The sequence below is a fragment of the Lates calcarifer genome, linkage group LG21, assembly GCF_001640805.2.
Source record: "Lates calcarifer isolate ASB-BC8 linkage group LG21, TLL_Latcal_v3, whole genome shotgun sequence".
NCBI classification, from domain to species: Eukaryota; Metazoa; Chordata; class Actinopteri; family Centropomidae; genus Lates; species Lates calcarifer.
The window spans coordinates 20,791,771-20,817,871 of record NC_066853.1 but is presented as its reverse complement, the minus strand read 5'-3'; the positions used below and the strand labels follow the sequence as shown (position 1 = coordinate 20,817,871).

General features: G+C 39.8%; 4 protein-coding genes and 2 pseudogenes across 4 annotated transcripts; 1 reads left to right on the top strand and 5 right to left on the bottom strand.

Annotated features, from left to right (window-relative positions):
* Positions 1–169: 169 nt before the first annotated feature.
* LOC108876175 (claudin-4-like) lies at positions 170–1,922 on the bottom strand. Its single transcript, XM_018665518.2, has one exon. The coding sequence runs from the start codon at positions 1,831–1,833 to the stop codon at positions 1,174–1,176; it is 660 nt and encodes a 219-aa protein (XP_018521034.1). The 5' UTR covers positions 1,834–1,922; the 3' UTR covers positions 170–1,173.
* A 3,817-nt stretch (positions 1,923–5,739) lies between these two features.
* Positions 5,740–8,909, bottom strand: LOC108876177 (uncharacterized). Its single transcript, XM_018665521.2, is given in 3 exon segments — positions 5,740–6,838; positions 8,089–8,337; positions 8,339–8,909. Coding segments are annotated over 3 exon segments (1,437 nt in total). The 5' UTR covers positions 8,825–8,909; the 3' UTR covers positions 5,740–6,136.
* A 398-nt stretch (positions 8,910–9,307) lies between these two features.
* Positions 9,308–11,042, bottom strand: LOC108876181 (claudin-4-like; annotated as a pseudogene).
* A 391-nt stretch (positions 11,043–11,433) lies between these two features.
* Positions 11,434–12,922, bottom strand: LOC108876179 (claudin-4-like; annotated as a pseudogene).
* A 185-nt stretch (positions 12,923–13,107) lies between these two features.
* Positions 13,108–16,848, bottom strand: LOC108876178 (claudin-4). Its single transcript, XM_018665522.2, has 2 exons — positions 16,242–16,848; positions 13,108–14,520 (listed from the first exon to the last, which is right to left on the bottom strand). Exons 1-2 carry the CDS (start codon positions 16,725–16,727, stop codon positions 13,888–13,890), a joined length of 1,119 nt encoding a protein of 372 aa, XP_018521038.2. The 5' UTR covers positions 16,728–16,848; the 3' UTR covers positions 13,108–13,887.
* Positions 16,849–23,857: 7,009 nt separating this feature from the next.
* LOC108876174 (claudin-4) lies at positions 23,858–25,062 on the top strand. The gene has a single exon (XM_018665517.2). It carries the CDS (start codon positions 24,018–24,020, stop codon positions 24,684–24,686), a length of 669 nt encoding a protein of 222 aa, XP_018521033.1. The 5' UTR covers positions 23,858–24,017; the 3' UTR covers positions 24,687–25,062.
* Positions 25,063–26,101: the final 1,039 nt, after the last annotated feature.

Genomic DNA, 26,101 nt, shown 5'->3' with positions numbered 1-26,101 from the left:
GTAATGAGTTATTAAATTATTAAGGTGGGACTGATGACTGGCTTCTACAACCCAAGCCAGACAGAACTGAAACACTGCACACATTAATTTAACATTAATATTAATTAGCTCTTGTCATAAATCATATTTCACTTCTCTTATTGGTTTGAAGAAGTCCAGACTGTAGAAATAGTCATCAACATCCATTTTATTCCTTTGTTGTGGTCACAATACAAGAAGTCACTGTGGTGAAAAGTAAAGCAGTGAGAAAGCAGAAATACAGAGTGTTTGCTGTTTTGGACATTTGAGGCTCTTCAGATTCTTCCTGTGACATCTGAGTAATCTGACCCCCTCTCTTGTTTTGAACCTGTAGCCTGACAACATGAGAAAACACAGTACTCTCATGGGGGTTGGTGGAGTTGACATATTTCCAGTGCAAGACAATTCAAAGCCAAATCTTAAATTTGAGATTCAAGGGTACAAAGGAACATTAATTTGTTTTAAACTTTTTTGACATGTATGGCCTCTGTAGGAAATCCCCTTTTAATCAATGAATGCATTTACTTCCCACAAGGCAGAATATTTACGCAGCAGTGATGGACGAAACTTTCAAAAGTATGTCATGCTTTACGAAACACATTAGCCAACAGGAGTGTAAGTCCCTGAGTCACCGTGTTTGTGCCCTGGATAGTGATCTCTGGTAAGTACCTGACAAACAGGTTCTCTCAGTGTTTGGATTAAATGACCACAGATGCATTTCTGAAATGTATATAAACAAGAAGCATGGGGAAAAAGAACCTACTATAGAGGGTCATTTATTGTGAAAAAATAGAATCTAAAATATCAAAGAACAAAAAAGGTATAGTGCAATCACAATTTTTTTTTCCCAGCTGAAACCAATAATTTCCCAAACATATAAAACACAGTTTCTATCATTTAAACAATCCGCATATAGATGTTCATTAGCAATAGTTTCATTCAGATTAAAGCAATCTCAGACAGAGAGCATCTTCATATATCTGGAGTTTGATTCCTTCATAAGGACAATGCATATTTCCTTCATTGTGAGTTGTCCGTGTATATGTTCTTTTTTTTTGTTTGTTTTTTTGATGTTTCATAACAGCTGACAAAACTCCAAGCTTCTATAGCTTCAAAAACAGGCAGTCATCATCAAGACTTACTTCTTTACAGAACTCAAATATATGTCTTTGTTGGTGTTTCATAAGACCGGAATGAATCCTCTTTGCCAGGCTTGTTGATGAGGTACTTCACAGAGGGGGCCTCATCTTCCTTGCGGGGACAGCTGGCACACAGAAGCCCTCCTCCCAAGACCAGCAGTGCCCCGGCTCCCCAGCCGATGTAAAGGGAGGCCCCAAGCTCTCTTTTCTGGGCATCTACTAACACAGGATTGTAGAAGTCCCTTATGATCACGCTGGCAGTCCAGGAAACTGGGATGAGGCAGAGCAATCCACTGATGGCCAGTATCACACCTGCTGCCACTGAAGCCCTCGCCTTGGCCCTCTCCTCTGGAATGAAATTGGTGCACTTTCCACCAGCGAAAGCTGCGATGATCCCTGCAATGCCTGTGATGATGGAAACCACCACCAGAGCACGGGCCGCCTGGAGGTCAGTGCTCAGAGCCAACATGGAGTCGTACACCTTACACTGCATCTGGCCTGTACTCTGGACCACACAGTTCATCCAGATGCCCTCCCATATGATCTGCGATGTCACTATGTTGTTGCCGATGAAGGCAGAGACCCGCCACATGGGTGCAGCGCAGACAATGATTACCCCAATCCAGCCTAAAAGGGCCAGAGCGCAACCTCCCATCTGCATTCCCATGGAAGCCATCGTCGTCTCTCTCTGAGTGTCTCTGAGAGAATACTAAGAGCTGATCAGGTGTTTATGCGCATCTGAAGCAGAGTGAGAATGAAGAATGGGAGGTGTGAAAGCCAAGCTATTAAGGAGTCATTACAGGCACTGCCAAAAAATACCAGCCATGTAGGATTCTTTGTGTGTAAGGACAATAAAGGCTGGAGTTTCAATTATTCTTCTGGAGGGATATGAGGATTGTGTTACATTCGGTTTTGTCAGTACTCTCAACAAGGAAATGGATGAATGTGACAGAAAAGGCACCAGCTTGAAAATATAGGCAGTTTGAATGCAGAGCACAGGGAGTGTTTGACAGACAGCACATACAGTATCACTGACCTACAGATTAAACAAAAGACAAGACCACAAGTGTGCAAACTGTGAGAATTAAACTAAACCATCCTGACATTCACTGCACAGTCTCAAGGCAAACAGTGCTTAGTCTCTATATGTACACACATATGTATGTGCACAATGATGAGAGAGATGAAAAATGAATTTGAAATAGATCACTTCTGGTTGTAAATCATAGTGTAGGTATTTTGGGAGGAAGTCTTTCAAAGTCACTGAAGTATTTTTTTTACGGACAAAAATGTAAAGAAAAAGGAAATGAACTTTCCAACACACTCCCTTAGGGAAATTAAGTTTCCAGCAACTTATACAGACAGAAGCAGCACACAGGACAGTTTGCAAACAACAACAGCAACTGCTTGCAAACAGGTATAGAGAATAGAATAAAAAAAAATACAATAAACAGTAAACTCTTAATAGGATTTTAAAAAATGCACCAGTAAACTCTTAACTAAATATACAAACTGTAAATAGAATAAAATAAGAATGAGATAGGATAAATAAGGATCCTATTAGAATTACTTTGTTTATTATTATTATTATTATTATTATTATTATTATTTGTTGTTGTTGTTTCCATTACTATTACTATTATTAAACTACATTTGTTAATATGCATACAAGTGTAAAAGCTTTAAATTAAAGCTGAAAATAAAGTGTTATTGATCAAACATTTTATGATCAGGTCCAACCCACTTAGAAATGGCTTTTAATACACAGTGAAAGTAGAAAATAATTACTGAAACCAAAATTGTGTGATGAAGTTGTTCCATTGCCTGTTCTTACTTAGAACTGGTTCAAGTAGATTTTCTCTTTAATTGCAGAGAGCAGCTTAGGAATGTGATACCAGGTAGAAACAGAACAGGGTGTGTTCACAGCAGTGACACCCTGTATAATATTTGGCTGATAACATATCATTGATTCAGAACATCGTGGAAAGCCATTTCCTAGATGTCATACAGTCTGGATGTAAATGTTTGTAAACTTGTCTATATAAGATGATGAAATAAACTGATTTGTAACTACCCTTTTTTGAACAATAAAATCCTTTTTTTTTCTGAAGCACTAATCAGCAGGACAAAATAATTTGTCAACTTCCAAAACCATTACAAATCACTGTTGAAGTATAAATTCATTTTATGGTATTAAGGTTTGGTTAGGTTTAGGTATAAACACAACATAGGTTTAGGGAAAAAAAATAACTGATTTGTTAAGTTTAGCAGACCTGTCATGGTCATTATAATAACTACTTGGATAAGTTTTGTTAAAGTCGCCTTCTTTGATCCTAGTGCATAAGCATCATAATCACGACAGCCACTAAAGAGGGCTTTGTTGCTTGGGGCATTCACAAATTATTACGTTGTTTTCCTGGGAGCAGAGTCTCAATTTGACACTTTTCTTTGCAATTCTTTTCTTGGGCACATTAGAATTGGCATGAAACAGTGACTATGAGGTTAACATTGAGAGTATTCACATCCATATGGATGGGTCCATAACCCTTTGTAAACAGTGCAAAGTAAAACTTTTGTAATTAGTCAGTTAGGTCAGTATTAGGTCAGTCTGTAGAGGTTTGTTTTCACTTTGTCTTTCTTCAGTGTCAAAAAAGACATCCTGATTACATGCAGTGGGTCTTGCTGAGATAAAACAAACAAGCAAAGAAAGGAACAGAAGGATTTTCTGTTCCATTTTTCTTGAATCCAATGAAAAGAGCAAAACTAAAACTCTATTACAGACACAGCAAAGCAGCCCCGAAAAATGACTGAGACCCCTCCATGTTCCAGATTAAGTATGGTGGTCTTTTCTTTTAAAGCTTCCTTTTTTGGTCTGTGAACAAAAGCTGATCTGATCTGCCAAAAACCTCCAGTTTTGTTTCATCTGTCCAAAGGACATTCTCGGAGAAGCTTGTCAACATGCATTTTAGCAAATTCTAGTCTCGCTTTTTTTTTTTTCCATGGAGCCCATTGTTGTCTAAAAGGCGATGGATGGTGCAATCAGATATCAATGAATCTTGACCTTGAAGTTCAGCTTGAATGGATTTAGATCCTTTACCTCTCTCTTTGTCTACCATCTGCACTATCCCTCTGATCAACCTGGGGTTGCATTTCTTCTTGCAGTCATGTCCTGGGAGGCTGAATACAGTCCCATGGACCTTATACAACCCAGAGATGATCCTATAGCCTTTACCTTTAAGATGGTTATCTACAATTTTCTTTCTGAGCTCCTTAGACAACTCTGTCCTTCCTCTGGTCCATGGTCAGTATGGTGCAAACAATGATACCAAACTTCACAGTGGCGCAATTTCTCTCTTTAAATTATTGGCTGATAAAAAGATTGAACCTGTGACACTAACTAAGGTTAAACAATTAGTTTGAAACATGATTAGAATGCAATGATTTAGAATGTTTTTTAATTAAAATAAACAGTTATTTTTTTCTTTTCATAATTTTATCAGCAGAAATATATGAGGCTATTGCTTTTAATTCAATCACTTGTTTCAAAACGCTGTAGCGTTTCAAAACGCTGTACCTTTTTTTAAACAATGCTGTATATCTGATTTCTCTGTGCCATAGAACTCCAGTGTTGTCCAAAAACTGTTGAAACACATCAGTGAGCCACACTGTCACCCTGGATGACAGATTTCATTATTTCATCACATTATGATGAATGCGGGTTGAGTTAATCCCACTTACACTGTACTGCTGAATTCATCACTAAAACATCAAATACTGTATCTATTAATCCAGCAAATAGTCCTAAAGAAATGCACAGTTTATTCATGTATGAGTAAAATTTACTAAAAACTACAGTGCCCAGCTAGGCAAAGAGAATAAGACAGCTGCCTGCCCTGAGTCTGGCTCTGTCTGAGGTTTCAGTTTTTCCTCTCCCAGTGTTTTGTTGCTGTGGGAGAAGCAAATATTTTACAATGGTACCTGTCTGAAAAGATGTTTATTATCAGCCAATGATAACCTTTCAAAAAGTTCCACAGTGTTGCCCTGTATCATTAATTTAGTCTTTTCTTTACTCAAATAAATAAATAGTAAATACTCTTTCATTTAGATTGTCTAAATGCTGGTGGTGTATGGGTATATCTCCTCTTGGTGCTATTGAAACTGACACCCTATACCCAGTTCAGTAAAAAAGCTTTGATTGGCACCCTACACTACACGACTGGCTGAACTGGTTGCACTAGTTGAACGTCTGCATGAAGAACTCAAACAGACTAGATGTTTTTGAATACACTTTGTACACTGTAACTTTGTTTTCACAAGTGTTTCTTCAATGAATGTAATCAGCCCGAAAGACACACCTTAGTTTGCCCTTCTGACAGCGAGCATGAGAGGCTGGGTCATCACTGCATTCCTCAACCCCCAGATATGAAGTATCATGTCACATTTTTAAAATCTATTTTATTTTAAGTTGCTCTGCCTGCCAACTTTAAACTAAATATGTGACTGTAGATAATAAAAAAGAACAGATCAACACCCTTTGAACATAACTGTTCCACTCTAGGTGAAGTAAAAAGACACTTGAACATAACTTAAGTATATGTTTTATTAAAAATCAGTAATTTCAATGAACAAAAGCAGTATTTTGATATATTGATAAGATATTTGTAAAATAATTATAATAATAAAATACATTTGCAATACATTAGTGGTACTGTGCAAATTTTCTTTCATCATTGCTCATGCTGACCATTGGTTTGATACAAGCTTAATATACAATCATACACATCACTCTCATTCAGTTCTCTCAGTTTAGCTGTTGGAAGATTTTCTTGCCAGTACTGCAGTTTCACACCACAACTTTGTCATGTGTTGCTCACTCTTTAAGAAACACTCTCTCTTGCCTCCAGTGGTGCTTTCAGGAGCTCACAATGAAGGAGGGGAAAATAAAATAGTTTGCAGTCTTTCTCAGAAGATTGGAGCTCTCAGACATAGGCTCGGCTGGTGGCTGTGGACCTGGCACCGGAGTACTTGACTGGATACTCTGGGCTGTCATTTTTGGGCGGGCAGGAGCTGCAGAGGAGCGCACCACCCAGGATCAAAAGTGCGGCTGTGCCCCACCCAATGTAGAGCGCAGCCCCCAGCTCTCTTCTCTGTGCGTTGGTCATCAGTGGGTTGTAGAAATCCATGATGATGGTGTGGGCAGACCAGCAGACAGGGATGAGCATGAGAACACCAGCACAAATGAAGACAACTCCAGAGGCGATGGCCACCTTGGCTTTGGCTCTTTCTTCCTCCACGAAGTTGGTGCACTTGCCCCCAGCGATGCCCAGGATGAGCCCAAAGGCTGAGACAATGATGGCGATGACCACGAGAGCTCTGGCGGCCTGAAGGTCCTGAGGTAGAGCCAGAAGAGAATCGTAGATCTTGCACTGCATCTGGCCTGTGCTCTGCATCACACAGTTCATCCATAAGCCTTCCCAGATGATCTGCGCTGTCACAATGTTGGCTCCAATGAAGGCTGTGACCTTCCACATCGGCAGGGCACACACAATGATGGTCCCCAGGAAGCCGATGACGGCCAGGACAAAGCCCAGCATCTGTCGTCCCAAAGACACCATGATGAAGTCTTGTTGAGTCAGTTGAAGCTGAAGAGAATCAGAAGAATGGAAGGTTTCAGGAGCAGGTCAGCTTAGCTCAGGATGTAAAGTTGAATGACGGCAGTGGCACATTATCTTCAGTTATAAGGATGTCCTTTCTTGAAGGTGGAGTCAAAATGTCCATCCCTCTGACCTGAAACCAGTGTGTTGAACGACTTACTCGTCCAACTAGATTCTTCACAGTATCTGTATGTCAACAGGGAGCAGTTTCGACGAGATGAACATCAGTCTTAAACGACTCTGTGTAAATGAGGCCTGTGAAGACGCCCCACATTCCTCATTCAAACAATGCTCTGCCAGTGGCCAACATTTGATTGGGTAAATTACTGAAAGATCAGATCCAGTCACTGGTTTCAGGGTTTAAAAAAAAAAACAGCAACATGGGTAAGAGTATCACGAGATGTCTGACGTTAACAGAAGGGGCCATTTCCCTGTTTCATTCATCACTTCTCTTTCATCATTACCACATATTTACCCAACTATTATCGAAAAGGATTTATGGGTTTTTTTCCAATCAGTACTCATGCTGATCATTTCAAAATCCTCTTTTCGAAATTTTATTAAGTTCCTCACTGTTTGCAGTTGACAGTTGAGACCATAATTAAGATTAGGAATTATGATTAGAAAATCCCTGTAACCGTAAACTCTTATAATTATGGGTCTTATGAAAGAAATGTTATATTACCTTTTTCCTGCTTCTCATCCATCAATACACAAATATGTTCCTGTTTGCCTGAACTCATCTTCACAGATAATATTTAATGATGTTGCATAAAAAGTGTGGTAACAATGACTGCACAAACAGATACGTGAATCTGCTACAAACATTTTATTGAAACAATGTTGAATAATCTCAAAAATAAAGTGTCATTTACAGAAAACAAACATATCACAAATCATCATTATTTACAAAGTATGCTCTGTATGAAAAGGAAATAAATATATGAACAGAGACGGCCTTATGAAAAGCAATGCAACCTTCAGTACACAGAGCCATGTCGACACAATACTTCTCTTACATCAAGATAAAGATGTCTACTTTACAGCACAATCAATCAGAAGAGAAAACATTTTATGAAAGATTTATGATAATCAAAGATCACAATTATTGAGTGAATTAATTTTACATTCCAACAAATTACTGGAATACATACCATCCTCTAGACATACAATGTGGATTTTGGTGCAACTGTGCTTCTTAGTGGTATAACAAGTTCCAGAAGCCATCATGGCAGAAATCACAGTTTTTTTTCCTCTGTTTGTCCACTCAGTCTCTATATGTACGGTCCAGTAGAGTATGCAGTTGGTGCTGCATATGGTTTGGTGGGTACATATGTCCCTGTGTATGGTTGGCTGGATGGGGGAGCATACACAGGGCCGTATGTTGCTGGGGCTGCATAAGGGTACATTGGTGCTGGTGGGTAGCCTGGGTATCCATACATGGGTTTTTGAGGAGGACATGAAGTGGTTAGGATGATCCCACCGATCAGAAGTACCGCAGCAGAGCCCCAGCCAATGTAGATGGCAGGCTCCGATTTCCCTCTTCTGTGTCTCAAGCGTCAAGGGGCTCTGGAAGTCTGTGATGGTGATGGCTGCAGACCAGCAGACAGGGATCAGGATCAGGATGGCACTAGCTATAATGAGACAACCACCTATGATCACCACCTTGGCCTTTGATGAATCTTTCTTCAGGCAGCCAGTGCACTTAGCTCCAATGAAGGAGATTAAGAAGCCAATGAAGCCAAAGATGAGGGAGATGATGACCAGAGCTCGGGCAGCTTGAAGATCCGGGGACAGTCTCATCACAGACTCATTCAGCTTACACTGCATCTGTCCTGTGCTCTGCATCACACAGTTCATCCACAGACCATCCCACACTATCTGGCCTGTCACGATGTTGGCTCCGATGTAGGAGGTCACTCTCCACATGGGGACCCCACAGGCCACCGCCACCCCAATCAGGCCTATGAAGCTTATGATCTGACCTGCCACTTCCTTGCCAATCCTCCCCATGGTGAAGAGGCTTCGTCTGCGGTAGGACGGAGAAGTGTTTAAATGCAGAGGTCTGTCTCTCTTTCCGAGTGACAGAGCTCACTGACTAGTTGTTTGTCAGAGAATGTACAGGAGGAGGGCCAGCCCATCGTCAGGTGAGTTCTTCTGGACAAACAAGATTCCACTTCCTGGAGCTGGAGGAGTGGCACCCATTTTTAAACAATGCTTTACTTTTGCTCTTGAAAAACAAGCTTATGCTCATATGCATGTAACAACAACTTGAAAACTTCAAAGGATGGTGAAAGATGGCAAATGATCAAATTACGTAGCTATTGTTTTCACACCAGAGGCTCTTTGCTGTGTTAATCTGAAATGAGAGTATTGGTGGGGTCCTTGAGGAAAACACTGAACCCCCCACACACAACTGACATGCAAGTGCTGCAAAAAGCTAATGGGATTATTTCACTGTGGAAGTTAATGCTATTATTTTAGAGTCTAAAAGTCTAAATAGACTTCTCTTTGCTTCTTTTTAGGTTATATGTGCTTCTGATCGTTCGTTGCTTTCCCCTCGTGTGAACTTAAAACATGTCTAATTTTATCTCACAACAGTGATTCTACTAAATTTTAACCTCAAGAAAAAAGATTTTGCTGGTAATATTTTCTGGGAGTTTTAAATGTGGCCCCTTTTTTGTAAGTAAGAAGACAATATTAGGTCAGATGCTGAAGTGGTTACACTGATCTTGGGTGCCCACTTTAAAAGTGTGGAGATTGTATAAATCTGTGCTGCTCAGTTGAAGATGTGTGCGCAACATCAACAGTTTAGAATTTGTAGTAACATCCATATCTGAAGCATTCATGGATACAACTTTTGAATCAATTTTATTGGCCAAGCATTTGAACACATACAAGGAGTTTGAATTTTGTTTCTCTCAATGAATGCACACAATAATACAACATACAGTAAAATAAGAATAGCAAGACTTAATTCAGTTTTAAGTCTTCACTAAATATATTATGTGAGTCTGGACGGACGTGTTGTAAAATGCCAGTTGATTGGTTTGCAGAGGTGTACAACTGCAAGGGTGTAATTCTAGTTCTGCATGTTTTCTGTTGTGTACTGCAGTAACACTGACTGAAAATACTACACTGCTGATGTCAGGTGAAAATCACTTGTGTGTGTGAATGTCAGCTTTTGAGGAACTATAAAGAACCTGTTGGTTTAAAGATGGTTACTTTACATATTATACAAATTAATCCAAGTAGTCTTCATTGTACTTCTGACTAAAATTAAAGACTGTTCCCTTTTGTAGCATGGCTGGCTGTGGGAGCAGTGAGGAAGGTATTATCTGAGGAGCAGCTGGGGCTCACAAGGCGCAAGTAAATCTATGATGTTAGAAGGTGCAGGGTCATGTAGGGCTTTAAAAGTAACTAGTAAAAGTTTAAAAACAATTGTATATCTAACAGATAGCCAGATGGGATATGGCTGAGATTGAAACAAAGGTAGAACAAACATGCTTTTGGGTTGCAGATGCCCAATTTTACACACTGAAAGTTGTAAAAATGAAAACAAGTACAAAGTGTACAGTATATATCAATCCAAATGTGTTTATAACAGAATAAAAATATTGTTCTCTTCCTCATTTCACTCTTTTTTTAGTGCTGGAACTTATTGCCTTGGGCGGGCAGGAGCTGCAGAGGAGCGCACCACCCAGGATTAGAAGTGCAGCTGTGCCCCACCCAATGTAGAGTGCAGCCCCCAGCTTTCTCCTCTGACTTTTGATTATTATTGGGTCGTAGGAATCCCTGACGATATTGTAGGCAGGCCAGGAGACAGCAATGAGGATGATAACACCAGCACTAATGAAAACAATTCCAGCAGCAATGGCTACCCTGGCTTTGGCTCTTGGTTCCTCCGCAAGGGTGACGCACTTGCCTGCAGCAAAGCCCAGGATGACCCCAAAGGCTGTGACAATGATGGCGATGACCACGAGAGCTCTGGCACCCCTGAATGTCCAGAGATAGAGTCAGAGAAGAATCATAGATCTTGCACTGCATCTGGCCTGTGCTCTGTGTTACACAGTTCATCCATAAGCCTTCCCAGATGACCTGCTGGGTCAAAATGTAGGCTCCACTGAAAGGTTGTAACCCTCCACATAGGCAGGGCACACACAATGATGGTGCCCAGGAAGCCGATGATGGCCAGGACAAAGCCCAGCATCTGTCGTCTCTTACAAACCATGATGAGGTTTTGGAGCTGAACAGAATCAGAAGAGTGGAAGGTTTCAGCGAGTAGGTCAGCTTTTGTAAAGTTGAATGTAAGAATGTAAGGTTGTAAAGCTGAATGAGGACAGCGGCACATTTTCCAGTAATAAGGATGTCTTTCCTGAAGGTGGAGTCTTTACCTCTGGAACGACCCATCCAACCAGATTACTTACATTATCTGAAGTTGAAATACTTTTAAAGGGCCAATACATACATATTTATATACATATATATATGTATGAAAACTAAATTGAAATGTACTTGGATGGTTGTAACAAGTCATTGGTATCATCCATGTTTTCACTTTGTGTCAACTAAACTCACTGCTGGTTTGAGACATTTGAACATGTCTAATTTAGCTCACACTGATTTTACTTGTTTGGATTCCCAGATGTCTGATCTCAGGACAGTATCCAAAACAAATAAAAGTTAATTTTTTACCTCAAGAAAACATTTTTGCTGGTAATCATTTTCTCTGAGTTTTAAATGTGGCTCCTTTCTTGTAAGCAAGACAAACAGCCTGTGCAGAGGGAATGAAACCACGCTATGACACTGGAATCCAAGTAAGGAGAGCTTGTTTTGTGAAAGCTGGTGATGGCAGGGACAAAATTCATGATGGATACTTGTGGTGTAATCGTGGTTCTACATTTTTTCTGCTGTGACTAAAAACACTATATTGCTGATGTCAGCAAGATCATATGAGACTTTAAAAGTGATCAGTAAAGATTAAAATCAATTGTATACTAACAGGTAGCCAGTGGAGTGTAGCAAGGATGGAATCTTGTCTCTTAGAATTTGTTAATACTTCTGGTAGTTGAGTTTCTGAACAAGCTGAAGATGAGATGGCTGAGATTGGAAAAAAAAACAGATGCCCAGTTTTACACACGTTATACACACAAAGTGGTACAGGTGAAAAGTGTACAGCAAATAGCAATCCATAAATCACTATTGTCTTCCTTATTTCACCTTCTTAGTGCTGGACCTTAGTCCTTTTGGTGGGCAGGAGCTGCAGAGGAGCGCACCTCCCAGGATCAGAGGCACAGTTGTGCCCCAGCCAAGGAGAAGCGCAATCCCCAGATCTGTCGCAGCATTCATCATCTGTAAGGTGGTTGTGACCTGTGCTGATGGTGTAGGCAGACCAGGAGACAGTGATGAGGATGAGAATACCAGCACAAATGAACACAATTCCAGCAGCTATGGCCACCCTGGCTTTGGCTCTTGGTTCCTTCACAAAGTTGATGCACTTTCCTGCAGAAATACCCAGGACGATCCCAACAACTGCAGCAATGATGGCTATGACCATGAGAGCTCTGGCAACCTGAAGGTCCTGAGGTAGAACATAGTTAAAATCATACCCCTTGCACTGCATTTCGCCCGTGCTCTTCACCACACAGTACATCCATAAGCCTTCCCAGATGAGCGGCTCTGTCACAGTTTTTCCAAAAAACACCTTGAACTTCCACATAGGCAGAGCGCATACAGTGATGGCCCCCAAGAAGCCGATGATGGTCATGGCAAAGCCCACTATCTGTCGTCTCTCACAAACCATGATGAAGTCTTGCTTGAGTCACTTGGAGCTGAACAGAAGCAGAAGACTGTAAGGTTTCAGGAGCGGATCAGCTTTGCTCGGGTTGTTTAGGTGGATAAGGACAGTGGCACATTTTCCAGTAGCAAGGATGTCTGTCTTTCCTGAAGGTGGAGTCAGAATGTCCTTACCTCTGACCTGAAAGCAGTGAGTGGAACGACTTACCCATCCAGCCAGATTCCTCACATTATCTGTACTGTGTCCAGTCTCCTTCAGGTCTTTACAAAGCAGTTAACAGTGCCACAGTAGTGAATACACAAACACTGACATAAGAAAGAAATGTATTTCATTTATATGCGCATGCATCCTGTTTCCTATGGGAATTATTGCAGTGATGGCTTATTTAACCTGCTCCTTGTATAATTATAGATCACTATGTTCACTACATTACTGCGCAATCATCTCTTTACCTAACCTCATGATGTTGACTAGAATGACATGAAGCAAACAATAACCATCCATTAAGAATATGCTTTATTTACAGTGATAGAAAATTGTAATCTTCACAAGCAGGAATATTAAGCTTTCAGACATTCATAGACCTGAATGTGGATTTTTCAGGCAACAGAGATGAAAAGGACCATACATAAAAATGCACATATTATGCAAAACACAGTGTTTTGCAAGAGAGAGCATTTATTTATACATGAGGGAGGCTGTATTTATTCTGCCTTTATTTTTTGAGATGCTGTGATGTAAATGACAATCAACATACACTTTGGAATCCTTATAACAATCGGACAAAATATTTACACAGATTAATTATAATCATGATACAAATCCTAGCTATTCATCAACCAGATATACAATGTGAATTCAAAATATCAAAGGATATTTCAGTTTTACATTTTAGACATTTAAAATAAAACATAATCATTGGTCAAGTTAATGCTTTAGTGTTTAAGTAGACAGCAGAAATAGCACAGTGGTAACTTCGATAATGATATTCCATCTAGGTGTGACAACCAGCATGCACAGTCCCAAGGCCTGTGGGCACAACTAAATGGAGTGCAATCATTGTTTATAACTAAAATCCCAATTGTTTGAAGAGACAAAATGTCCACTGCGAGAAAGGTCAACTTAACAAATACAGTGCAATAAAACCTCACGAGGCAAGCTGTAATTTCATGCCATATTTATATTGCCTTTGAATACATGTTTAAATTATACAGCAAACTATTATTTCCCTCTGCAATTCCTGTGACCTACAGGATCCGCGAACGAAGCGAAAACCATCTTATACATATTCCCTTGATGTGGAGGCTGACTTCACAGGTGTGAATTTGGGTACATAGTGGGGGTGTTGTTTGGGTGGGCAGTTCCAACAAAGTAGTCCCCCTCCCATCAACAGCAGTGCAGCAGCCGCCCAGCCAATATACAGTGCCGCCCCTAACTCATACCTCTGGGCATTAAGCAGCAGTGGGTTGTAGAAGTTGTCGATGATGGTGTTGGCAGACCAGGACACCGGAATGAGACAGAGCACCCCTGAGACGATGAACAAAACTCCAGCCAGGATGCAAGTCTTTGCCTTGGATCGCTCGTCCTCAATGCAGTTAGTGCATTTCCCACCGGCGATTGACAAGACTACTCCAAAGATTCCAGTCAGGATGGAGATGATGATCATGGCACGAGCGGCCTGCAGGTCATGGGGCAGAGCCAGCATGGAGTCGTACACCTTGCACTGCATCTGGCCTGTACTCTGCACCACGCAGTTCATCCACATGCCCTGCCAGATGGTCTGAGCCGTGATGATGTTGGCTCCAATGAAAGCAGTGACCTTCCACATGGGCAAGGCGCACACCACGATGACCATGAACCAGCCAATCATAGACATCGATATACCGATGATCTGAATCCCCTGAGAAACCATCTCGTCGGCTTTGCTCCTCACACGTTTAAAATCCAAAAACAAGAACAAGTGGAATGCTGTGAGCTTGTATTTATAGGTTGTTGTGTGAGAAGAGGGTACAGAGACATGAGGGTATGTGATACCACAATCCTCAGCTCCCATTGGCTAGAGGGAGTTTACCCACAAACAGAGACCCAGTGACCTTTAGTAGTGCTGACCTGCCAGAAATCCAAAGCTTCAAGGTCAGATACAAACAACAACTCTACCTGTCAATTAATCTTTCAGTCTCTAGTTTATTCAGTGATATGATGGATGAGTAACTAACCCAACTTTTCAAAAAGAAAAAACAACAACAAATAAACAAAATTAATAACTTACTTAAGACTGAACAGTAAATGTGGTGAATGTTCAACTTATCCAATGGGAAAACTGGATAAAACTATTGTACTATTAAACTGTAATGTTTAATTCTAGCTTAATTCTAATTATAGGATAATTAAACTGGAAACTTGATTTCAAAAATTACTGTTACCTACAATACATGAGCATGGGTGTGAGAGAAAATACAGGATGTCTTTTTTTTTTTTTCCTTTACAGCAGGTGGCAGTGTCGGACAGGTAATAGCTTAGACAGCAAGTACTTCACTAAATGACTCAGAGCACACAGCTTTCAAAGTTTTCGTTTTAGAGCTAATAGGAACTATTTTTTCTGTGAAGATGGAACTTGGTGTTGGTTATACAGGGAAATTATGATCATTCATTGTAGTAGAAAATATGCATGCATATCATAATTCATAAGGATTATACAGAGAGCCAGAGTGAATCCACAAAAACAATAATAATAATAATGTAATATTATATTGTGTTGTATTGAGTGTATTTTGATACTTTTTAAATTATTATATTGTATTATAAAATAACTTCACTTTTTAGTCTTACACCAGAAAAAAAGAGGAGTATTTTAACAATATAATGAGGATTTAATGTAAGACAAGTAGATATGCAGAACTTTTTCACTTGTGGAAAATATGAATCATTGTATTTAGATATCTATCACCTAGAATCTGTGGGTTGTGTACGTCAGAACCCCACCCTTATGTCTTCATCTAGAAGACTTCATTTTACCTTAGGATTAAACTGTTTTATAATCTATAAGAACACACAAAACATAAGTTCATGTTGATAAAAAACATTTATTTACATTTTCAGACAGTCACACATAAAGCATATTTTAAAATGAAATGATATGTCAAAGCACACAAAAACAATGACATTTAAAGAAAATAAAATGTATCAGTGTAACAAGTTGAAGTTGTTTCAATATTTATGCCATCTTTTCTTTTTCTTTTTTTTTTCTCAGTCCACAGAAATAGCTGTCTGGGTGTGGTACACATTTCTTTGTCTTGGCACTGATGAACGAAATCCAGAGGTGCTGTAACTCGACATGAAAGTATCAAACCAAACTGTGAGCACTATAAAACCAATTTGAAATTCAAATCATACTTACATACAATGTGGCATTATGAATCAATCTCATGGACCACAAAGTATGTGATTCAAGTCTTTTTCTCAGTCTCTTGGGTTTCTCATTTTGCTTTTTTCTCCTCAGACGTAGTCCTTGGGTGCAGATGAACGGGGAGCAGAGTACTTGGCAGAGTAGTTATCCTTGGGAGGGCAGTTGGCACAGAGGAGTGCACCACCTAGGATGAGGAGGGCGGAGGCTCCCCATCCGATGAAGAGTGCAGCTCCCAGCTCTCTCTTCTGAGAACCCAACATTAGAGGGTTATAGAAATCCTGTATGATGGTGTTTGCTGTCCAGGACACCGGGATGAGACACAAAACACCACAAATAATGAAGATCACACCAGCTGCCACGCCAATTTTGGCTTTGGAGCTCTCATCCTCTACACAGTTGGTGCACTTGCCGCCTGTGATGGCCAAGAGGATGCCAATGATGCCAATCAAAAGAGAGATGATGATGAGGGCGCGGGCAGCCTGAAGGTCCTGGGAAAGAGCCAGCATCGAGTCATAAACCTTGCACTGCATCTGGCCCGTGCTCTGGACCACGCAGCTCATCCAGATCCCCTCCCAGGTCGTTTGAGCCGTGACAATGTTCTGGCCAATAAATGCTGTCACTTTCCACTGGGGTAGAGCACAGGTAACGATGACCCCAATCCATCCAATAATGCAAAGGGCAATGCCCAACATCTGAAAGCCGGCTGACACCATGTCTCCTCAGAAAGCTTCTTGCACAGATGCTCAAGAAAAGGTCCAAAAGTTGTGTCTCTGGTAGTCAGTTAACTCTTGCTTGAGAGAACCCCAAGAGTAAATATTTAGGCAAGGTTGGAGTGGATCTTTTATACACTTAACTCGGGAGGGGCTTGACACACACTGTCACACAACTGTGACGTGATGACTACCCTCACCCCCCCAACACCCAGCCCTGGGCATGTGTCATCATGTCAGTGTTTGTCTCGGTTAGGTAATCGTCAGGTTGAACAGCCATGCTGTGACTAAGAGGTACAAGGAGCAGTTTAACAGACATTCAGAAATAAATTTGGCCACACCCTCAAAATTATGGATTTGGCAATTAGGTAGGTAGGTTTTTTGTTTTTCTACCTGTTCTCTGTTATGTACTGTGGAAACAGTGATTGAATACACAACAATGCTGATGTCAAGTGATAAACACGCCGGTATAAAATGTCACTCTTTGAGGAACCATAAAGAACCCTTTGGTTTAAACAGTTTTACATGCATTTTGCATTTTCAAGCTCCTATAAGTGGTCTTATTTCGTAAACCTACAGATTTTACTTCTACTTAAAATGAAAGAGAGAGAGTTTCAGGTCAAGTTATCTGTTATTTCCAGTACCTCCACATTCGTGATGTGAAAAAAAAACAAAACAAAAGTTTAGATTTTTTTTCTGCAACAAAAAAAAAAAAGAAAAAGTTGTTGGGATTTTGCTCCTGATGTCGTCTGTTAACATCTGAGCCTCTCTGAGCTTCACAGCTGAGGGAATTTCAGGTTGAAACACATATGCTTTTGTATGTGTATGAGTGAAAAGTGTAAAGTATACATCCACCTGAACATGCTTACAAGTTACAGTTACAAGTGCACAAAAATACTGTTCTCATTCTTTCGTCACTATTGCTATGTCTCAGTTTTAGAATTAAATACAGAGTAAACAGAATTTAATCAGCCTTGTTACTATGAAAATGACAATATTGGTTGAGCCCAAATTCTTGGCCACTACTTCAAATATTTAACAGTAAATGTCAGCTCACACAAACACAAAATATTGTTAAAGTTTCCATAATGTCCTTGATAAATAAGTGATTTTAATAAGCTATAAACTAAAAAAAAATGCAGCTGCTTGGGTAAATGCGCAGACTATCGTGGTAGTAATCAGTCCCAGTACCCTCGGATATTTATTGCACAAATCTAACTTATGAAGTACACTTGCACAAATGTAAAACAGACCTACCCACACAGCAGTGTAATAGAATAGCATCATTGGCACAGCCAAAGGACATGCCCATGAAGAAGAGAACAAAAACAAACAGATTTTTTTTTTTATTTGATGCTATTAAAAAGGAAAACAACAATAACATGAGTTGCTTTCATTTATCTATCAATATCAAGCACTAAAAATACACCTAACATTTTATATGAGCATGCTTGAAAAGAAAAGACGTAGTGCAGGTGAAAATAAGGAGAGAACAAAACTGACCTTTAGTGTTGTCAGTCCTTAAAGGTTGAAGGGTTGCAGCCTGCTCTTATGGGTTGTCTTTGGAGAAAAATATATGCTCTCCAGCCCAGGTCCCAATTGAATTATTAATAGTTTTCCACAGCAGAAGACATCAGGAGAAATGTTGAAGAAATGGCAAACACCATGCCAAGTGATCCCAGTTGACAAACTGTTGCAAAAGAGGGGATGGTGAGAGGGGGCAAAGAGAGGTAGAGGGAGAATCAGATTGTTTCAGAAATGAATAGAGGCAGTGTTTAAGGGCCAAAACTGCCGTTAGGACTATAATGCCTCTATTTTATCCAAGGTAAGATCATTAAAGCTACTTCGGCCTGGCTATGGAGATTGGGTTCCACACACAAGGAGGCAGGGAGGAATTTCCACAATTAAGACCCTGAGGAGAGATGGTTTCAGGGTGAGATTAGTCCTGATGTGGGTGTCTTGATAGGCCTCACTCAGGCACAAAATTTACACACAGGAAACAAGGCACTCATACACATGCAACAACTTCTGTATGCTCACAAGGCATACAGAATTGAATAATCTTATATGTGGGTAATCTTTTTTTTTTTTTTTTTTAAATCAGACTGATAAAGTAAAATGAAGTCATGCTACTGGTGGTGTGAAACTGCTTGCATTTTTGAAAGTAAACACCACTGTGTCAAAATGTCTGAGTGTTCACCTGCATACATTCCTCATTGAGGCAACTTTTCGAAGGGTAACAGTACAAATTTAACAGGAGAAATACTTGACTCCAGCAGCCGTGAGAAACTGCCAGAGGGAGCCGAAATGACAAGTGTCAGCAGGTAGACTGAGGCAAGCCCAGGCTTCACAGTAACGGCTGGGTTTGGCTTTCACTCAGGCGTCCAACCCTTCTGTTAAACTGGCTGGGTGCATATACTGCAAAGTTAAAAATGCATTATCAACCTGCAGAGCAAACAAGGGCTTATGTGTCTTAATTTGGCTATTAAGCTTTTCCTCTCTAGCCAGTTTAACATGTACAACATGCTAACACTAATGTAGTCTATTACAACAGTCATATAGTATAATCTTCATGAAGGTACCATAAACTACAGCCTCCAAAATGATCATGAAATTAAATCAACAGTCTCAACAAAAACTGAGGATTTATTGTAATTGCAGTTGGGAACTTTTTTGTGAGGAACATAAACAGATTTGTTTCTAATCAAAAAACACATTTGTTTCTAATGTATTTTTGTTGCTAATGTGTTGGACATGAATGTTGTGCATCTTGGTAGAAAATACTAGAACATGTTAGTCTGTACTTTTGAAGTCGTACTATTGTCATTGTAACAGAAACAATAATCTTGGTTGAAAAAACCATGGTAGAGAAATTTTAATAGCCAGGGAAATATCCCTATTTAGCTTAGAATAATGACAGTAACCATGCAAAGTGATATTTTATTGATTTGTGCATGAAAGTTATGACACCCTGTGAGACATGAAGGACATATGCCTTCAGTCCTGTATGAAAAAAAAGTAATGTAATGAGAATTGTCTTTAGTTACGTTGTTTGGGTTTTTCAAGAAAAAAAAAAACAGAAGTTTCATGTACCAGAGTGGGAAGTATGTGTGCCTATGTGATGTCATCATAGCGAGCCCTGAGGCCATTGTCCAGGTACAGTCACAGTTTCAGTGGGTAATTTAGGCACGGTAAGTATCTTAGTGGGAGCTTCAGTGAGTCATGCGTGTTCGGACATGACACATTATCACATGACCCAAACAGTAACCTGACGTCTTCAGGAGACTGAAGCAGTGATAAAAGAGATTTTTACAGATCTTTCACAGGCGATCTGGTGAAGTATAGCATCAAAAGTATATCTCACAAGTATGATCTCCACATATGAGACATTTCTTTATCTGTTTTGTTATTTTCTTTTCTCAGAATGCAGTGGCTCAGATACTTCTCTGAACACCCACATTTTGTTAATGAGTTGCAACACGAGTCAGAATTTAAGTCATTTTTTGTTGTGAAATAGGGAGTGACTGGGGATTTGTTTTTTGGCCTGTGGAAACTTTCAGTTTCATTGGCATATAATAGGGACTGGGACTTTACTGACTTTGATGCAGAAGTAACTATTGCGTCCTTATTTTTTTTTATCAGTTATCATCAATTATTTTACTTCCTAGTACATGTTGTTTGTCCTTGGTTTGTCACATTTGTCGTGCGTCACTGGAATGCAGTCTATGGGCTTTAATAATTTGTCCCTGTGCTTTTTTATAATCATACATCAGTGGTGAAACAAACACAACAATAAACAAAATCAAAAGAAAGAAAGGTTTGAATTAAATGTAGACACAAGTGGTCACAAGGAACATTCTAATAGTAGTCAGAATTGAAGAATGCTTACTGTGAAGAAACAACAACCTACAGCAGACACCAGTGCCTCATGGAAACCGGTCAGGCTGGCTCCCGCTCCCATAACAGGTGAATGTTTAGCAATGTGCTCTGCAAGTGGCTACATGAAGATTTTCAGGAAAAGGTCTGATCAGGTAGGTGCACCTGCTGTAAGTGTGGTGAACTCCCTAAATAATGGCCATGTTTGGTGTAGATAAAAACATCACAGCATGCGATTTCTGGAGAATTACTGTAGAGTAATGAGGGTGTGCATGACTCAGTAAATATAGTATGACATTCAGTGAACTGAATCTAACTGTAGTTTATTTGAATTTTAAATACATGCATAAATGTCAGTCTCACATGTGACTTCATTTTAATAAAAGCCCCTGCTTCACAAAAAATCACGAGAAATGTTTTAAATTAAATTACATTAAGGAAGATTTATATAAGCGTTCAACATGCTTTTCCTGAAACTTGGTGCAAAAAAACAAAACAAAACAAAACAAAAACAAAAACAAAACAAAACAAACAAACAAACAAACAAACAAAAACAGAGGCAGTGTCCCTATACATTTTACTGCAGATAAATCTAGTGTGTCATACACAGTTAGCTGTATAAAGGTGCAAATCAAGACCCCGAAAGACAATAATAAAGTTTAGAAGTCAAATCTTACAGCCACAGAGAACCAAATGATGGTAATACTAATTCATTTTCATTAAAAGTCTGTGTGTTGTAATAGTGGAGTGCGTATGGAAAGATTTATTGGAGAGTCAAGTGGACAGAGCATTGCAAAAGTTAAGACGTGAATAAGTTTTTTGCGTCAAATTGAGCAAGATATTGTTTAATCAGATATATCACATGTTTCATAATGACTTATAACAGGTAATTGCATATTTGATCATGCATTCTTATGTTTTTAGATACATTGTGGAAAACCTGTTATCATGGTCATTGACTGATTGATGCATAAAGGTTAAAAAAAAAACACAGCAAAGCAGATGTAGGTGGTTTTCAGATGCAGTATCCAATCATGTTTGGTTATTCAAGCTGTATCTGATTTTATCTGACTTTTTCTGGTGCTCCGCCACTTCAAGGCACAAAAATGTCTTTTCTTGGAAATACTCCTTAACACCACTCCTTACACTCCTTGGACTGGGACTGCTGCCAGTTGCAAATAATAAGCATCTGTATTTATGGAGTACCTTTAAAACTCAAGTTATGTAATTCTTTCACACAAGGCAACAAATTAAACCAAATTATAAAATCATTAAATTGAACTGACAATGAAAATTTTTCCAGTGCTGTAAGACAAAAGAAATACAAGTTGCTGTTACTGACTCAGCAAACCTGATTTTTGTGTGTTAACAGTGACATAATGAACAAATAAATAAACCAATAACCAGTAATGCAAACATGTTACTTCACACTAACTAAGCAGATACAACCAGAATCCTAATACAGGGTGTTTTCTGCAAATCCAGGCAAACAAGATCAACACAACAAATATATCGTATAATGCAATAGTGGCTCCCTCTGCCTGTAAAAACACACAGTACATTTACAAAGTGAGGCACATAGACAGTTACTCTCATTCTCAGGAAATGACTGTGTCAAGTCTACCCCAGTGCTTATATGCATTGTTTCTGAGCAGATGTTTTAATCTTTTCTTACTACTTCCTCACCTTAGCTTTTTATAATAAACAGTATTTCTCAAAGGTAGTTTGTAAATGTATCTCTCAATAGGCCAATAACACTTGTAGGAATGTGTTTAATGTCAGATTACTAGAAGTGTAATAGTCACTAAAGCTTAAGTTTAAAAAGTCACATTTTCTGAACTAAAGTAAAATATTCAAGCTAATGGAAGAATTTTGTCCATGTTTTTGATATTATTCATCTTACTGTACAATAATGCAAATTACAGTAATATCATTCACAGCTAAAATGAAAAGCTAAACTTCCTGTCAGGTGTGTGCCTGTGTTTGTGTGGGAGGGATGTATGCGTGTGTGTTTGTGGAGGAGGTTAACCGCAAGATAACAGAGATGCTCATTCTGACTGCTGACCCCAGGTGACCCCTGTTAATTAGAGAAAAGCCTGTAATGACAGAGAGCTCACCTGTCAGCCCACCTCAGTGGTCCTGTTGTCTAACAAAGAAGCTCTTCTAGATATTTTAGGAGATCCTCCCACCTGCTAAGGAATTTTTTTGATTCATCAAGTGGTCAGCATGATAAAAGGCTGATATGGATTCAGATAAAGACAGAACAGCTGTGATACACTAATATATATATGAAAAGAGACTATGCTCAATCATTTTTGAGAGAGCTGAGATTTTATTCATCTATTTATTTTTACTTTTTTTGGTTTGACTAGTGTATTTTAATTGACTTATTAAACTTGCTAAATAACAGTTTTAGCCCAAAGCTAAATGTGCTCTCTGTCCTTAAAGGTTCCCAATAAATGATCATACACAAAGGGGATATTTACTTAGGGGATTAGTTCCACAGACGACCCACCATTAAGTCCCAGGTATGCATTTATGGCTTAAAGTTTGCCTTAGTGTGTCCCACGTAGATTCAAAAGAATATTATCCACCAGGTCATACAGGGCTGATGTTCTGGTTGCATTTTGTTTATTTGAATAAATAACCATATACCCTTAGTTTTAAGAAAAACATGTCAATCATGCAGACTGATAATCAGCCCTGTTAACTTATACCCTGTGTGTTTTTTTCTTCTCTGAGGTGGAATTATGTGGCTGACCAACAAAAACAAGGCCTGTCATTGTTGCTTTTTTTTTTTTCCTGGCACGGAGATCTCATTCAGATGGTGATTCAGCATTTTTCTTCAAGGTTGTCACATGTCACAGGCGCACAGATACATACTCGTTCTCAAATTCACAAGATTTAAAAACAACTAGCATATTAGTTTAATCAGAACTGTGCACATTAATCATTGTTTTGAGCTTTTCCCCCCTGTAAATGTGGTGGATTTAAGACACACTGTCCTCCACAAACCATATTTATTACTATTGACTAAGATTCTATGGATAGTTGACAAAATGTTTTCAGCAAGAATACTGATTTTCAGGATTTTTTTCCATGAGACACAGTTGATTGTGACATAATTTTATATATTTTTTTAAAATATCCCCATATCCATGCATAGTTTGAGGGTAAACATGATGCCACCTTACGCTGACTCCACCTTCAGCCGTCTAAGCTGTATAAAGAAGGTAGAATCTGTTTCTCCCTCTCTCTTTCTCTCTCACTAAAAGTCTTACGCAGGACTTTGAGTCAACGAGATCCAATATCGCCCCCATCTCAAGAGGGTTGAGCCTGCGGACACAGAGGGCCTTCTATCCACAGAGCCCTGGGAGAGAGTCTTGTTCAGCTCCTTCTTCATCCCCAGCTTCCACTATGTACTCTGCAGGGGTGGAGATCCTTGGGATGATCCTGGCCGTGGCCGGTTGGCTTGGGGTCATGGTGGCCTGCGGCCTGCCCATGTGGCGGGTGGCTGCCTTCATTGGTCAGAACATTGTCATCTCCCAGGTGATCTGGGAAGGATTGTGGATGAACTGTTCGGTGCAGAGCACAGGCCAGATGCACTGCAAGGTGCATGACTCCATGCTGGGGCTACCAGTAGACCTGCAGGCGGCTCGTGCCCTGGTCATCGTCTCCATGGTGCTGTGCATCGTGGGCATTGGTCTGTCAGTAGCTGGTGCGAAGTGCACCAACTGTAGTCGGGACGTGAGCAGTAAACCACGGTTTGTGGTGGCTGCTGGAGTAACCTTCGTGGTGGCCGGACTGCTGCTGCTGGTGGCCGTGTCCTGGACGGCCCACGCCATCGTCCTGGGCTTCTACGACCCGCTGCTGGAGGAGACCGGGAAGAGAGAGTTTGGTAATGCTCTGTACTTTGGCTGGGCTGCCTCCTGCCTGCTGATTCTGGGGGGGGCCTTGCTCTGTTGCTCCTGCCCCCCCAAATCAGCTACAGCGCCGAGTGGTGGCAGCTCTGTGCCTCCCCGGATGGACTACTCAGCTGTCAAAACCATGTCAGTCAATGGATACACCAGAAGAGACTATGTATGAACATGTGGCATGTGAGTGCAGATGAAGATACAATAACCAGCGTTAATAAATTTGTGATCAGTAGATGGATGCTTGATGGCATGCATTTCAATGCAGCATAATGCCGCATAATGCTTCATAACGTGTTTTTATTATGGCAATTTTTTTTGTAGTGGCAGGCATCTGTTGTTGCTTTTGATATTTAATTTCAAATATTAATACATTTCACCTGTAGATTTTGGCTTTTTTTTTTATAAGTAAGATGTGTTTGATCTTTAGAAATTCACACAATGTCTATGCAGATCATTCCAGATTCCAGTTTTTTAAAAGATTATAAATAAAAGAACAACTTGTTTAAGAATTTATTCATTTTCATGCTTTCTTCATACTGGCAATTCAGTTTGTAACTCAGCACTTAAATACCACAGAGTCAGAAACGGATGCTTAAATGAAGTGTAACACAACCACCAAGTTGCTTGGTATGCAGAATCAGGGGCATGCGCCAGCTTCAGCGCTCAGAAGAGTCTGACCAATAAGAGCTGTACTGTTGCACACCGAAAGTAGGTATTTTATTTCAATGCAAATGGAGGAGAGGAACAATGACGGACTTGTTCTAGAGGAACACCTTATGCTCCCCTTCCATTGTAGCCTGTCCTCCATTTGTGAGAGTGAAACTGAGTCAGAGATAAAAGTCTCCATCTGCAAGGGGATGTAACCCACACTGTAACTGAGTCCAAACTGAGCCACAAAGACCGTGTTGATCAGCTGGTTTGCAACTGTTTACTTTGCATCCAAATTGGGATTCACCGGAATAGATTTGTATCTAAATGCTCAAAGAGTTACTCAAGGGAATAACATGTCATGTCAACAAAGCCATCTGATTGAAAAAACGATGTCAGTTAGCTGTGTTTTTTTTTTTTTTTTTTTTTTTTTGTAGAGGACTGTGCTATTCCTCAACCTCTGATTTAATGTCATACTGTACAACATCAATCTGCTGGATTTTTTTAGCCATTCCACAGAAGATATACAGACTTGCATGACAACTCAGTACTCCTGGTTTACAAGAAATCCTAAAAAAAATAGTAATAGTAGTGAACAAAGACACAGGTTGAAAACATTCTTGCTTTCTTAACTTTCTTTGACTTGAGCAATGAGATTAATGATCTAAAGAACAGGCCTCTGAATATAGTGAAAACTCCCTTTGAGTGACCACAGACTCTGCTTGCAGCCCTGCATGACTGAGCCCAGTTGTACAGTCGTGTGTTAATGACTGCCCAAGTGAGAAATGATTTGATGTGTTTTTTATGGCTTCAATTAAAACACTTTTTGCAGGTAGTGTTTGAAAGCAGAGTATAGTTTTTACAACAGTCATTAGATGATGTTGGTAAAGCAGCCGCTTCCTTTTCATTGCATTTTTTTGTGTTAGCTGATTTAGA